At 39.7% G+C, this 12945-nt stretch overlaps 1 protein-coding gene across 2 annotated transcripts in view; it reads right to left on the bottom strand.

The window, feature by feature from the left end:
* Nucleotides 1–12945, bottom strand: part of TSEN2 (tRNA splicing endonuclease subunit 2) — an 83527-nt gene that overhangs the window by 24949 nt on the left and 45633 nt on the right. For both annotated transcript variants that reach the window (XM_086938964.1, XM_086938963.1), the window contains 2 exons: nucleotides 10508–10646; nucleotides 9205–9241 (listed from right to left, as the gene is read on the bottom strand). In XM_086938964.1, the coding sequence (XP_086795090.1) occupies nucleotides 9205–9241; nucleotides 10508–10646 (176 nt within the window). The remainder of the gene's footprint in view (nucleotides 1–9204; nucleotides 9242–10507; nucleotides 10647–12945) is intronic.

Genomic DNA, 12945 nt, shown 5'->3' with positions numbered 1-12945 from the left:
GTTTAAGGACCTCAGTGAGGAGGTTAGTCCTCACGGCCGCGACGGGGAGCACAAGGCTCCAGGCCTTGGCCGCCTGCGTCAACACCACACTGAAGGTTGCCCCCTCCTCCGTAGCCACGGTAGGAGGTGAGACAAAACCAGTGTCTGGCGAAGTGTCCAGACTACTGGCATCCCCAAGTCCACCTGTCCAGTCCTCCTGGGACTGACACTCATGTGTCAGAGGGTCCTCAGACCACTCCCAATACTCCTCATCACCCATCTCCTGATAATCAGGGTTGTCAAATGATGGGGCCGGTTCGTTGAAGTAAAACTCCCCAAGCCGGATCCGGATCGAGGGAGGAATCGGGGACGGCGCCGCCCGAAGACGGCGCCGGAGGTGACACCTGAGGGACCGGCGCCGGTGAGGTCGTCAGGTCAACCGGCGACGAACCGGATCCAGAAGGGGATCCAGTGGGGTCCTGCCGCGCCGGGCTCGAAGGCGTCGGCGGCGTCTGGGCCGAAGCACTCGCCGGCGTTGGCCCGAAGCACCCGACCGGCTAGGGTCCCCAGACGGGTTCACTGGGCCCGAAGGCGCCGTGGAGCCCGTCGGAGGAGTGAGGGAACTCATGGCCATGAGGAAGCGCTCGATCTCCTCCGGCGTCGCTTGCTGCACAGGGACCGGAGGGTATGGGGCAGGTCGCGACGCCCGCGACTCCGGCGGAGCCGCGTGGGCGGTGTCACCCGAACCCCCGGCAGCGTCGCGCGAGCGTCGGGGGGGGGGGGGGGGGGGGGGGAGTCGGAAGAGCGATGAAGTCTCTTCGACTTCTTATGCTTACCTGACGACTTCGAGCCTGAGGAGTGATGGCGACTCCCGGAGCTATGATGGCTCGGACCCCGCGACCAATCCCTCGACCTCCATCCGGACCGGGACCTCTCGCGGCGCAGGGCCGACTGCTGGAGCTCGAGCCTAGCTTTCGATGTCAGGGCCCGGCAGTCGAGCAGGCCTTGTCGTCATGGTTACGCCAAGACAGTGGAGGCACCGGCGGTGAGGGTCCTCACAGGGTTTGATACCTGGCACCCCTACTGGCACCGATCGGAGTCGAAGACTTCGAAAAATGATCAAAAGGGATCGTAAAAAGTTTTGTCAAAAATTGACTAAGGTACCACTTTTTCCGGATCTGCGCTGTTGGCGCGGAAAAAAGAAGAACTGACGTCAGCACGCGGAGGCGGCGTCTAAGTACTCCGAGGAGCCGCGGATGACGCCTACCGACGCGCAAGGGTACTGCTACGCAAAAATTTCCGGATCCAGTCTGACGCCTGTGGATATTCTAAGGTAAGGAATCCAATACTAACCTGTTTCTTTCATATATAGCACTATCCCACATGCAAATAATGTTTATTTCTACAGTTTACATCCTTTGGCGGCATGACATTTCAAAAAGTCTTCTATCTCTAGATTCCTAAACCCCTACATAAATAATTGACATTGTCCCAAAACCTTTGATTGTTACCTCTCCTTTCCTTCCTACAGATCTCCCACTCCTTCCTTTTCATTCTTTGCATGACTTCTCTCTCAGAGTAGAGCCTTCTCCAAGACCCATATCTGTCTGCAATAACCTCTATTATTGAATCTTTGTAAATTACCCGCACATCATTGCATAGATCACAACCTCTTCTTTGAAAATATTTCCTTGGAACCTAGTAATATTTAATCTCCTCTAGCCTACTATTCATCCCACCAATAATTTGTGTGAACCCACATATCACCGGCAAATGATCGCACAGAACTTTTATTAATTTAATATCAAACAAGATTAATCTCATTAACCATTGGATTAACCACTAACCTTTGGTTCTAAAGTGGCACGCTGCTCACCAGAAAGCACTTCAGGGGTAGCAAACATTATATAAATGCAATTACAAAATGTACAGCATTACAAATGAAGTAAATCAGAGTCCTTTTTAATTGACTATATCTCTCCTACTGGAACCTCTACTATTCAAAAAGACACTGCAGTTTCTCTTAATTGTATAGTGCCTGCACAACCAGAATCTGCAATTCGAACCCTGTTTTCTGCAACACCACTCCCCATATGCCATTCAAGAATGATATTAAACGGTGTTTGGGCAGAATATCAGGAACATTTTGGAGGGAGAAATATCGGGAAAAAAATATTGTGATACACAAATATCATTAAGGACTAATATATTTGACAAGAATAGCAGAATTATTTACATGTGTAATATAATTTTTAACAATACCAATGAGTAATGTAGTTTTTAATATTTTCAATTATATAGTGGTAAAAAAATATCATTTTCTTAACTATTTGAATGCGTTTTAGTTGATACATTAATTTTATTTGTTACTATTGTTTATAGAGGTTATTTAAAAAAAAAAAATGTATAGTTATTTATAGTGTTGTGGGGGGTTGTTGGGTTTGTAAGGTATAGGGTGGGAAGTAAATTAAGAAATAATTAACAATGACTAATTCTTAATTGTTTAATTCATTTCAATTATGTAATTTATGAAATACTTATTTATTTTACTTATATTTTAGTTGCGGGCTGCTAGGTTTGTAGGGGTCTATGGTGGTTAGATAATTAGTTAACTTAATAATTGAAATTATTTAATATGTTTTAAAAAAAGTAAAATAATAAATACTGATTTATTGGTTCTTATATTTTAGTTGCTGGATGCTAGGTTTGTGGGGGTCTTGGCTGGGAAGTTAATAAGGTAATAACTATTTAGCAATTTATTATTTAATTGACTTTAAATACGTAAATAATGGAATACTTATTACGTTTTATTTTAGGTGCGGGCTGCTAGGTTTGCAGGGGTATAGGGTGTGAAGGTAATAATTTACCAACAGTTATTGATCATTCTTTTAATGAATAGTAATTATGTAAATAGTTTTTTATATTTTTATTACACGTATATTGATGTTAAATAATATTTTTTATATTAAGAGTTTAATATTTCTTATACATTCATTGTGTTACTTATATATGTAATGTGTCTGAAGTGGAGTCATTTCCCTACTCCTTTTTTTTTAGACTGCAGTAGGAATAGCAAAATTATCTCTTTGAGGTCTGATCATTTCCCTACTGTTGCACTGCTTGTGGGAATAGTAAATAACAAATAAATTGAACAGACTGTGCTGTTTTTTATTTTTGGTTTTAATGCACGTGACCTTGTGTCACAGGAAACTTTATTTAAATTCAAATGTAGTTTGAGTCAGGTTAACACTGACGAAGGCGGCAACGCCGAAACGCGCTTGTTAACTTTGAAAAAATTGCAGTGCTGAAATAAAATATGGCACTTTGGAACTGCGTTAAATGACTCAGAGTTCTCTTTATTGGGAATCGCCAGGGAGCAGTGACCGAGTGTTGGGAAAAGTAATACGCACTCCACCGTGCGTAAAGAGGCACCCGTGGTAAAGAGGAGCAGCGTCTGGTGGAAGGGTGTAAAGGAATATATATACATATATTTATTTATTTATTGAAAGTTTTGTATAGCGCGAACAAGACCCGTAGGTATCAGAGCGCTTCACATTACATGAGGTAGTTTAGAGATTACGCATAGTTAGTATCATGATTTAAAGAGATACGAAGTACATAATTATTCGACTCTAAGGGGGTGGGCATATATATATATATATACAGTAATAGTAGCATAAGGTAACTATCAACATATAGCTTGGTCACCATGTGTACCGCCAGTCCTGATTCATAGGTCCTGATTCATATCGTAGAGCATTTATCTCCATTAACGCCGGTAACATTCCCTTCTAGTTATCTAGATGTTCTTTATTGGAACATCACTATTTCAGTTTTAGTGATGAGTTGTCTTACCTATGTAAGGAACTTACTCATCAGGAGGATCTTCGCTTCCCTCTTAAATGTGGCTGTGTTTCGAATTTTCCTAATGTTTGGAGGGAGCGAGTTCCAGATTTTGGGGGCTGCTCCTGAGAATGCTCCGTCATAGGTTTTCTTCTTCCTGAAAATGGGTGGTCTCAACAGCAGCTCCTTAGCACTTCTAGCTGGTCTGCTTCCTCCTGATAATTCAATTTTCTCGGCGAGGTATCTTGGTGTATTGTAGTGGAGTGCTTTGTGTGTGATGCAGGCTATTTTTAGCTGAATTCTGGCTTCATAGGGTAGCCAATTTAATGCTTTCAGGTGAGGAGAGATATGGTAAGAATTTTCTAGATCCGGTGATGAGTCTTGCCGCTGCATTGAGGCATGCTTTTAATGGTGCTGTGGATATTTTTGGTAGACCGGCTAAGGTAGTGCATCCATATTCAATCCTTGAAATAACTAAGGACTGGACTGCCAGTTTGAGATCCGTCTTGGAGATTAAAGGTTTCACTTTTCTTATGTAGTTCAAATGAAAGCGGGCACTTTTTGCCATTGATTTAATGTGGGCTTTCATGTCTAGGTTCTCATCTAATGTAATTCTTAGTGATTTCGCTGAGTTAATTAGGGTAGGTGTGCATTTTAGTGCTGTCACCAGCTTGATCCATTCCTTCCCTTCTGTATGGTTCTTTGGTGGTGAAATTAGTAGGAACTCCGTTTTGTGTGCATTTAGCTTCAGATGATTGGTCGTTAGCCATTGCAGTGTCATTTTTAGTGCCTCATTCATTATTTTGATGTCTTCCAGAGACGCAATCTTGATATATATTTGCGTATCATCTGCGTACATGTGATAGGATATCTTTGAATTTCGAACAATTTCTGTAAGTGGTTCGACATACAGGTTGAACAGAGATGGAGATAATGTAGATCCTTGTGGGACTCCAATTGAGATAGGACAAGATGGTGAAAGTGATTGGTTGACCAGGAATCTTTGTGTTCTGTTCTGCAGGAAAGATTCAAACCATTTCAGCACATTTCCAGACATTCCCATCCTGTCCTTGAGCCTGGTCAGTAGTGCTTCATGGTTTATCGTGTCAAATGCAGACGACAGGTCCAGGAGGATCAGTAGGCATGTTCGATTTTGGTCAAGGGCCTGTAGTGCGTCATTGATAGTATGAAGGATCGCCGTTTCCGTGCTATGTCCTGTTCTGAATCCTGATGGGTAGTCGTCTAGGAGGGAGAAGTTGGTGATGTGTCGGCTCAGTTGATCTTGCATGCACTTTTCGATTAGTTTGGCAAGTAATGGAATATTGGTCACTGGACGAAAATTATTAGGATCCACTGGGTCCGCTGTGGGTTTTTTGATGATGGGGACGACTTGACCTGCTTTTAGGCAATCTGGAAGGATCCCTTGGGATAACGAGGCATTTATTATATTGGTCCAAATAGGAATCACAATATGGCTGATTCTTTTTAGGCATTTAGACGGGAGTGGGTCGTTGTAGTGATTGTTAGGTTTGATATCGGAGAGTATTTTGGTGATGGTATTTTGGTTGTATAATTTGAAAGTAATCCCAATGTGCCTTATTTTTTGTACCGTTATAGGCCGTTTTCGATCAAGTGTCGATCGTAGATGGTGGGTGGTTGGGGAGGTTGTCAGCTGCGCTTTTGAGTTCTCTTTCAAGAGTGTTGGCCTTTTCAGTGAAAAATGTCACAAATTCTTCACAGCTTATTTTAGTTTTCGTGGTCTCGTGGGTAGATTTGGATAGCTTATTGGATTGTTGCTTTAAGATTTCGAATAGTTTCTGTGGTCTATTTTTGTGTCATAATTTTGGCATTATCCAATTCTGATCTTATAAATTCTTTTTTGGAGTTGAGGATCTTTTTGTTATATTCGTTTCTGATTTTTCTGAGGGATTTCAGTTTGGGGGATGATGGGTGTTGCCTCCATTTTCTTTCAGCCAATCTCAGTTTTCGCCTGCCTTCATTCAATGTCCCATTAAATCATGGATTTTTTATCTTCTCTCTGACTCTTTTCAGTTTTAGCGGCATGGTGGTGTTGACAATATTCGCTACTGATATAGTGTAGTGGTGTGTTAGATCATTCACATTTTGAAGGTTATTAGGTGGATTTAGGTGGATTTAGGTCCCTCTCACAACTTTCTACTAATAGATCAATATTGGACTCTTTGGTATCTCGAGTCCATTTTTTAAGTTTGATGGGTTGCGTGGTCATGCTCTTTTTCACTGTGGGAATCATGAGTTATGGCATAGTGGTCTGACCAGTCACCTGGCGCTATTGAGAGGATTGAAGTATCTTTGTTTCTTGATATTATCCAGTCTAACGTAGCTCCTTTCGAGTGTGTAGGTTGCATCCATACTTGGGTGAGGTTTAGCTCCGTTAGGAAGTCTTTGAGAGCGTTGACCTGTTTGTCATTGTAATCATCCCAGTGTAAATTAAAATCACCTAGGAATATGTTATTGGCGTTGGTGTTAGAGTTGGCTGTTATGATCTCCATTAACTCATCAATGAACGAGGCATTATCTCCTGGTGGATGGTAAAACGCATGTAGGTTGCATCTTTGATTGTCTGTCGATCTTATATTGAGACCTAGGTATTCACAAGATTCTGGTGGGTCGGATTGAATTTGATTGACCTCTATCTCCGATCGGTGAAAACAGGCTATGCCACCTCCTATCTTTTTTAGTCTGTCTAGTGTCACAATGTTGTACTGAGGGGGTACTAAGAGATCCATGATTGGAGACGAGGACTCTGACAGCCATGTTTCCGTAAGGATTTTCAAGTCAATTTCCTTGCTGACGATGAGGTCCGCTATGTCTGATGCATGTTTTGTTGCAGACCGACAATTGAGAAGAAGGCATATCAGAGGTTTCCCTGAGCTACTTAGGTTCGGATTTTGTGATTCTGTTATTAGTTGGACATGTTGTAGATTGTTAAGGTTGGGGTTTCTTTTATTCTGTCTGGATGTTCTATTTAGGTCGATCGGTACTGTTTTAATTTCCTCCCCTCTAGTGCGGTCTGATGTCTCATATGTTCGGAGTAAGGCGAGGGTTTCTTCTTCCGACAAGTAATCACTAGTCCTATCTGGTCGGTTGTGCCTACTTGCTAATTGCATGGCCTTCTTATTGCTCTTTCTTTGTGATAATGGCATGGCGTGTCTTCTTGTGGGGTCTGGAGTAGTAGACATCTTGATTTCTCTACTGAATCTTTTAAAGTCGAGAACACGATGTCGAATTCATCTAATTCGCTGTTGGCTGCTTGTATAAGCACTATTTTGTTTTTATATATGGTTATGCATAGGTTCGCTCTACATCTTGGTGACGGTGTGATCTTAATTTTAGTGCCATGTGGGATATTGTTTATTGATTTTGTGATGAGCATTCTTGTAATGGCATTGCGCCATTTAGCCGTTTTTCTTGTGAAGAATAACAAGTTGTTTACTATAATGCCTTTATCTATACTAAAGTAGTAGTCAGAGATCAGCTTGTCCAGGTTTTTTCTCATTATGTTGTGTTTGAATTTTTTGGCGGCATTTTTGGATAAATTGGTTGGATATTTTATGGTATGTGTATTCATGCCTGCTGGCTCTAAAAAGCTTTCGTCCAAGTTTGCTCCTTGTTGATACCTTGTGGTGACTCTTCTCTACTTGACTGCTAATAGTTCCAAAAACTGTTCCTCTGCTCTGCTAGCTCCCTTTGTCCAGTTTGATGGAGAGAGAGAGAGAGAAAAATGCATTAGCCTCACAGCTATAGTGCATTAGGAGCACCCATTAGCTGCGCCCAAGATGTACAAAATCACGTATAAATAATATGGTAGTTACTCGCCACTATGTAAACTGTAAAACAAACTTGCACACTCCTAGGATTAGGTCATCAGTGATGTCATAAATGTCATAACACCTCATGAGTGATGTCATACATGAGATCATAAGCAGTGCCTGGTGGGGGCGCAAATTATAGTTAGCTCTGATACCTGTAATTAGTGAATTTCTGTGCTTTTTTGTTCAAAATGTTAATGTTCACACTGACATTCACTTAACTATAACGTTACTTAAACTTTTGTTTTTTTCAGTGTGTGGGTGTGTGTGAATATCTAAACATACACACACATATATATTAAGAATTTGTTGAATATATTTAATGTTCATTATTTCAAAATTATATATTAAAATATTTAACATTTACTACTTTAAACTCTTTTTAAATTATTTTTGGACGATATTATTGTAAACAATATTTTTTCTGATACTTTTTGTACTTCCCATTATAAGTATATGTTCACGATATGGAAACAATATCTTTTTCCAATATTTTGACAACAATATTCCTTGCAACAATATTGTGTCAGTGATCCATATTTAACTGCTAATTTTTTTAAGATACTTCTATAGTGGTTGGCTCTAAATGCCTTCTGTTCATGGTGCCATCTTCACACATCTGATTCTGATTTCCACACCATGATCCTCTTTGTGGAGACATTTTACCTTTCTTTCTTCTTTCTCCAATCGGAAGCAACAATGCAGTAGTCTTCCTACCCATTTATATATTTCCTCTTCTTTTTACCATTTCATCTGCACGTAAACCCTTTTAAGAGTATTATTTTTCTATTGGTTATACTTTTTTTTGTTATACTGGGGCACTTCTTGCGTTCAATTAAGCTCTTCACTTGATTTATAACTGTTCTAAAACCTCCTATTCTATCTTGATTCCTACTTGTATATTTCTATTGTGTAATGTCCATTGAAACTTTACTGTATTTTTTGCAATTATCTTTAGACAGGCACACATGTATATATATGTATCGTTTTGTACTGCTGCTTTGTTTTACTGTATAAAATGATCTTGAATAAGCAAAGTACCTGTGCGTGCATGTATTTTTGCCACATTAATGCACACTATCAACTTTGTATTAATTGTAATGCTCCAATGACCTGAGGCCATGCTTGAGATTTAATAATCGGAAATGAATATATGGAAAATAAAAGTACAAACTTCTGCACAGTTGAAGGAAACCAGAATCAGCAGAACATTTCTGTGACAACATGCCATGCGCTCAATGCAGGCAAAGCGTCAACTTATTCTTCCCACAAGGCATTATTTCTCTTATGTATCACATATGTAAGCTATGGCGCATCCATTACCCAAGTTTGCTTCCTCTCCCTCCACTTTTGTATGCTTTTTTATTTTCAGTCAAAAAACAAAGCTACTGTTTACTGTGCTTAATTCATAAATAATCAACATTTTACCTACAGCTGTAATATTTATCCAAAAACAGTGAAAACTTAATAGTGAATGCATCATCCTAAGAGGCTTACTATTTAAGTATTTAAAAAAATGATGACTCCTAACCTTGCATGGTAGAAAGCAGGGCCTTTTCGATACAGCACTGAAACAAAAGGAAATCACATTTTTATAATAACAAAGATTAGCTACGATGAAGCTTTAAAATTCACTTTTCCCTACACCAATAGACTTCCATGATTACAAATTCATTAAGCAGTTTTTTTTGTTACAAACACAAACAAAAAACAATAATAGTCAAAGCCAATAGTTCTTGCCTTTTGACTCTATTGGCATAGCAATACGTTTGCTGTTGTTGTTTTACATCAGTAAAAACAGAAAAGAAAGCATGATGAGGTGTACGTGCATGCGACAGGAAGCTGCCACCATCCACCATCTTTTTTATTTACTTTTCGTGAAAATAAATAGAAGGCATGTAGGTGTCTTGGTTAAAAAAAAGACAAATTACATGTGCTGCCCCCAGCCCCCTACTAAAAAAAAGGTTAAGAAAAACACACCAAGATAGGTTGGGGGTAGCAACTGAGGAGTAGCGGGACAAAGTTAATATCAGAGCCGGAAAGGGGGCGTGGGGGGTTGGGATTTGTCTCGGGGGAGCAATGGGGGAGGTTGGGGGGGGGCGGAGAAATAAAATAAAAATCAGCTGGAATGGAAGTTGTAGTGGAAGCAATGAACTAGCTTGAGGGTGGAGCATGAGCAACTTTGAGAGCATGGGTGGCAGGGGAAGGGAGGAGAAATGAAGGGGAGGAAGCCGCACATGAGAAAAAGAGCAAGATTATACAGGCAATCCCACGCAGTGTTAAAAGCAAATGAAAATACTTCTCTTAACGTGAGTAGTGGAAGCGTACAAGTCATCCAGTCAAAAGGATGGTAAGGAAGTCATGCCTTGGGGTGGGACAAACAAGAGGTAGAAAAGCCATCTAATAAGAAGCAAGAAAATGAAACTGGTGAGAAAGCCAACTAATGGTAAGCAACCAGCTGTCTGAAAGCCCATTGTAATTTTTGGTATTTTATACAATACCGCTTCAACCTAAAAACATTAAACATGTTCAACTTTATTGCAGGCTCTTGCATCATCGATACAAATCATTTTGTGTTTAGCCAATCGAGAGTAAATATTCCCTTCTTCGTACACTGGAACTAAGTGAGACAGAGGATTAATTCATTTTAATAAACGGATGCTTGAATACCCAAACAACTGGCTTTCAAGCATTTGCTGCATACATCCTTCAGAATTTTCAAAACTCTGAAAATGACTTTATCAGCCTTTATGTGCTCAAAGCAAACACTGCTTACATGGCATACTATGGTATACTATACCAGTATAGGGTTTTTTAAAATAAGTTTTACTTACAGAGATCGGTGCCATACTTCAGTCCTACTTTGGGCACCCAGCCCTTGCTCCTGAAGTAGTGGTAAGCCATATATGTTGATCTGAAACTAGGCTGCACTTCGCTGAACACTTCCCATAGCTTCAGGATGGGTAGAGGCTCCTACGTTCACACAACAGCCAGGAAAAGAATCTTCTTAAAGTCAGTGTCGCTAATATATTTATTTTGATAAACGTCGGGCAACATATTCAACAATATAAACACAATGATGCTGCAATTTTGCAAACTATATATCTAATGATTGACTATTTCCGTACGAGAAAAGTTAGGAATAACACAATTTACTTTTGCAAAAGAAATCCCCAGAATCGTTTATCCTTGGCTTCAGCACTACTAGAGTCCCTCTTTTTTCAGGAATGCATTTTGCAAACACAATATTTAGAATAGCAAATGCAAACCGCTATGTTTGAGCCGATTATGATTCAGCGAGAAAACATTATTTAAGCTTTCATGAGTTTCTGTGCCTTATGGAAATAGTCGTATCCCTCAAAAGCAGAGGGGAGGCATGGAATAATGCACCTATATACAGGCAGGGGATACTAAAGCAACATACACCCAACTTCCCACAGCTAGACTGACTTAAAGGGATAAATATATCTCACTAAAACAGTGGTGTCTCTGACCTCATACTCACACCAGAAGACCTCCAGACATGAAAACACACCATACCATTACGCATAAAGGCACATCTACAAATTTACCCATATACAATATTAAATGTACCCACGCCACTTCTGACCTCACACAATCAGTAAACAGACTCTATTCTGAAGATTCTCAAACCGGACAGCCCTGCAAACCCCTCTAATGGCTGTACATCAATCTGGTTTCATACCATACTTGACTTTTTTAACTGCAATATTTGAATATTTGGGCTAAGTGTATTTCCGGGAGCCTCGACGTTGTCTTTGCAAGCAGGAAGAGTAAAAGGAAAACACTGGCATGTTAGTGAATATCTGTGCAATGCCTCATAATCAGCGCGGTGCTAGGGATTTAAAAATAGAAAGTTTTAATGTATGGAACACACCCGGTTTAGAAAGGGCTTTTCTCGCTAAGCTACCAGTGTGAACCCATGCCTCAGCACTAGGCCTGATGGAATAAGCGCCGTTGTATGCTCATGATAAATATTAATATATATATAAACTATTTTAAATGTAGAACACAAGAAATGCTACAGCACTGTTGTATTAATTTTAATTAAAATTAAAAAATAAATTGCCACCTAAAGTAAAAACAAACATGAAATAATACATTTTCTACGTGATGCACAAAATTAAAAGTATTTTAATTATACTTTAATACAAAATATTACAATCATTTATACATTCAAAAGGGTTAACATTTTATAATTAAATAATACATTTGTTTTGTTTAGATATTTTATTAACATATTATATTTATATTTGTAAGTTTTTTAAATTATTTCATTTCCCATTATTAACTGTGGGATTTGATTTTAATCCCCTACCTCCATTATTTTCTATGGGAGGGTGTTGCAGTGTGGTGCTACACTGACTACGGCTCTTCACTGGAGTTATTTACTACTGTTTTGGGTCTCTTTTGGCTGTAGTAACTTTAATGGGTGTAGTTTGTGAAAAGCTATGGTTTTACTCGTTTGTGCGTTGGCACATGTCCCTCCCTAAACCGCTCCCTTACTTCTCTCTAAGCCCTTTCCCATTTAGTAGTCAATAGGCCCCCTTTTTCCAGCCATTCCCCTGGATCCTCCTATACTTTTTACAATGTAGTAAACTTACATGTAGGAGGATCTCCCCCATAGAAAAGATAGGAAAGGTGGTGGTGGAGATTTACACTGGTAGGTTTCTGAATAGCATTTTTTAATACTTTAGTAATTCTAGTGAAGTACTGCTAAAATTATCACAAAATGCAGTTTGTGAATAAGCCCCATTATGCTTAGGGGAAGGGAAGAAACCTAACTGGAGGGCGGAAAGGAATTTTCTGAATGCAACAAGATCACCGGAGCATAGGTAAATAAACCTGCATCCTGTCTACCGTAAAGCGGTCATGAAGTGACAGTTTGTTTAGGCACTTGAAATCATTTTGAAACCTCAAATACATGAAGACTACCTGAAGCAGGAGAAATTTGCAATTTCTTTTAATTCTTATGATCAAACAAGCAGTTAGATTTTTAGGAATGAAAGCAGGCCAGTCTTGCTATAAACGAAAGAATTATGGAGCATTTCCTGAAAAAATGAAACCGGTTTCCACAAATTATTATTAAAAGATTTGAGAAGCCAATGGTTTGTTACAGCAAGAGATACGTTGCAGGGTTACAGAGATGGAAATTGATCACGAATGGCCTATCAATGGATTTCAAACTATGTAATTTGATCGCAAAAACATCTAGTTGTGTTGGTGAATGAATGGTCAACTTGAAAATGAG

This window comes from Lissotriton vulgaris, chromosome 9 (genome assembly GCF_964263255.1).
Source record: "Lissotriton vulgaris chromosome 9, aLisVul1.2, whole genome shotgun sequence".
Taxonomy (NCBI): domain Eukaryota; kingdom Metazoa; phylum Chordata; class Amphibia; order Caudata; family Salamandridae; genus Lissotriton; species Lissotriton vulgaris.
This window is presented reverse-complemented; position numbering and strand designations above follow the sequence as displayed.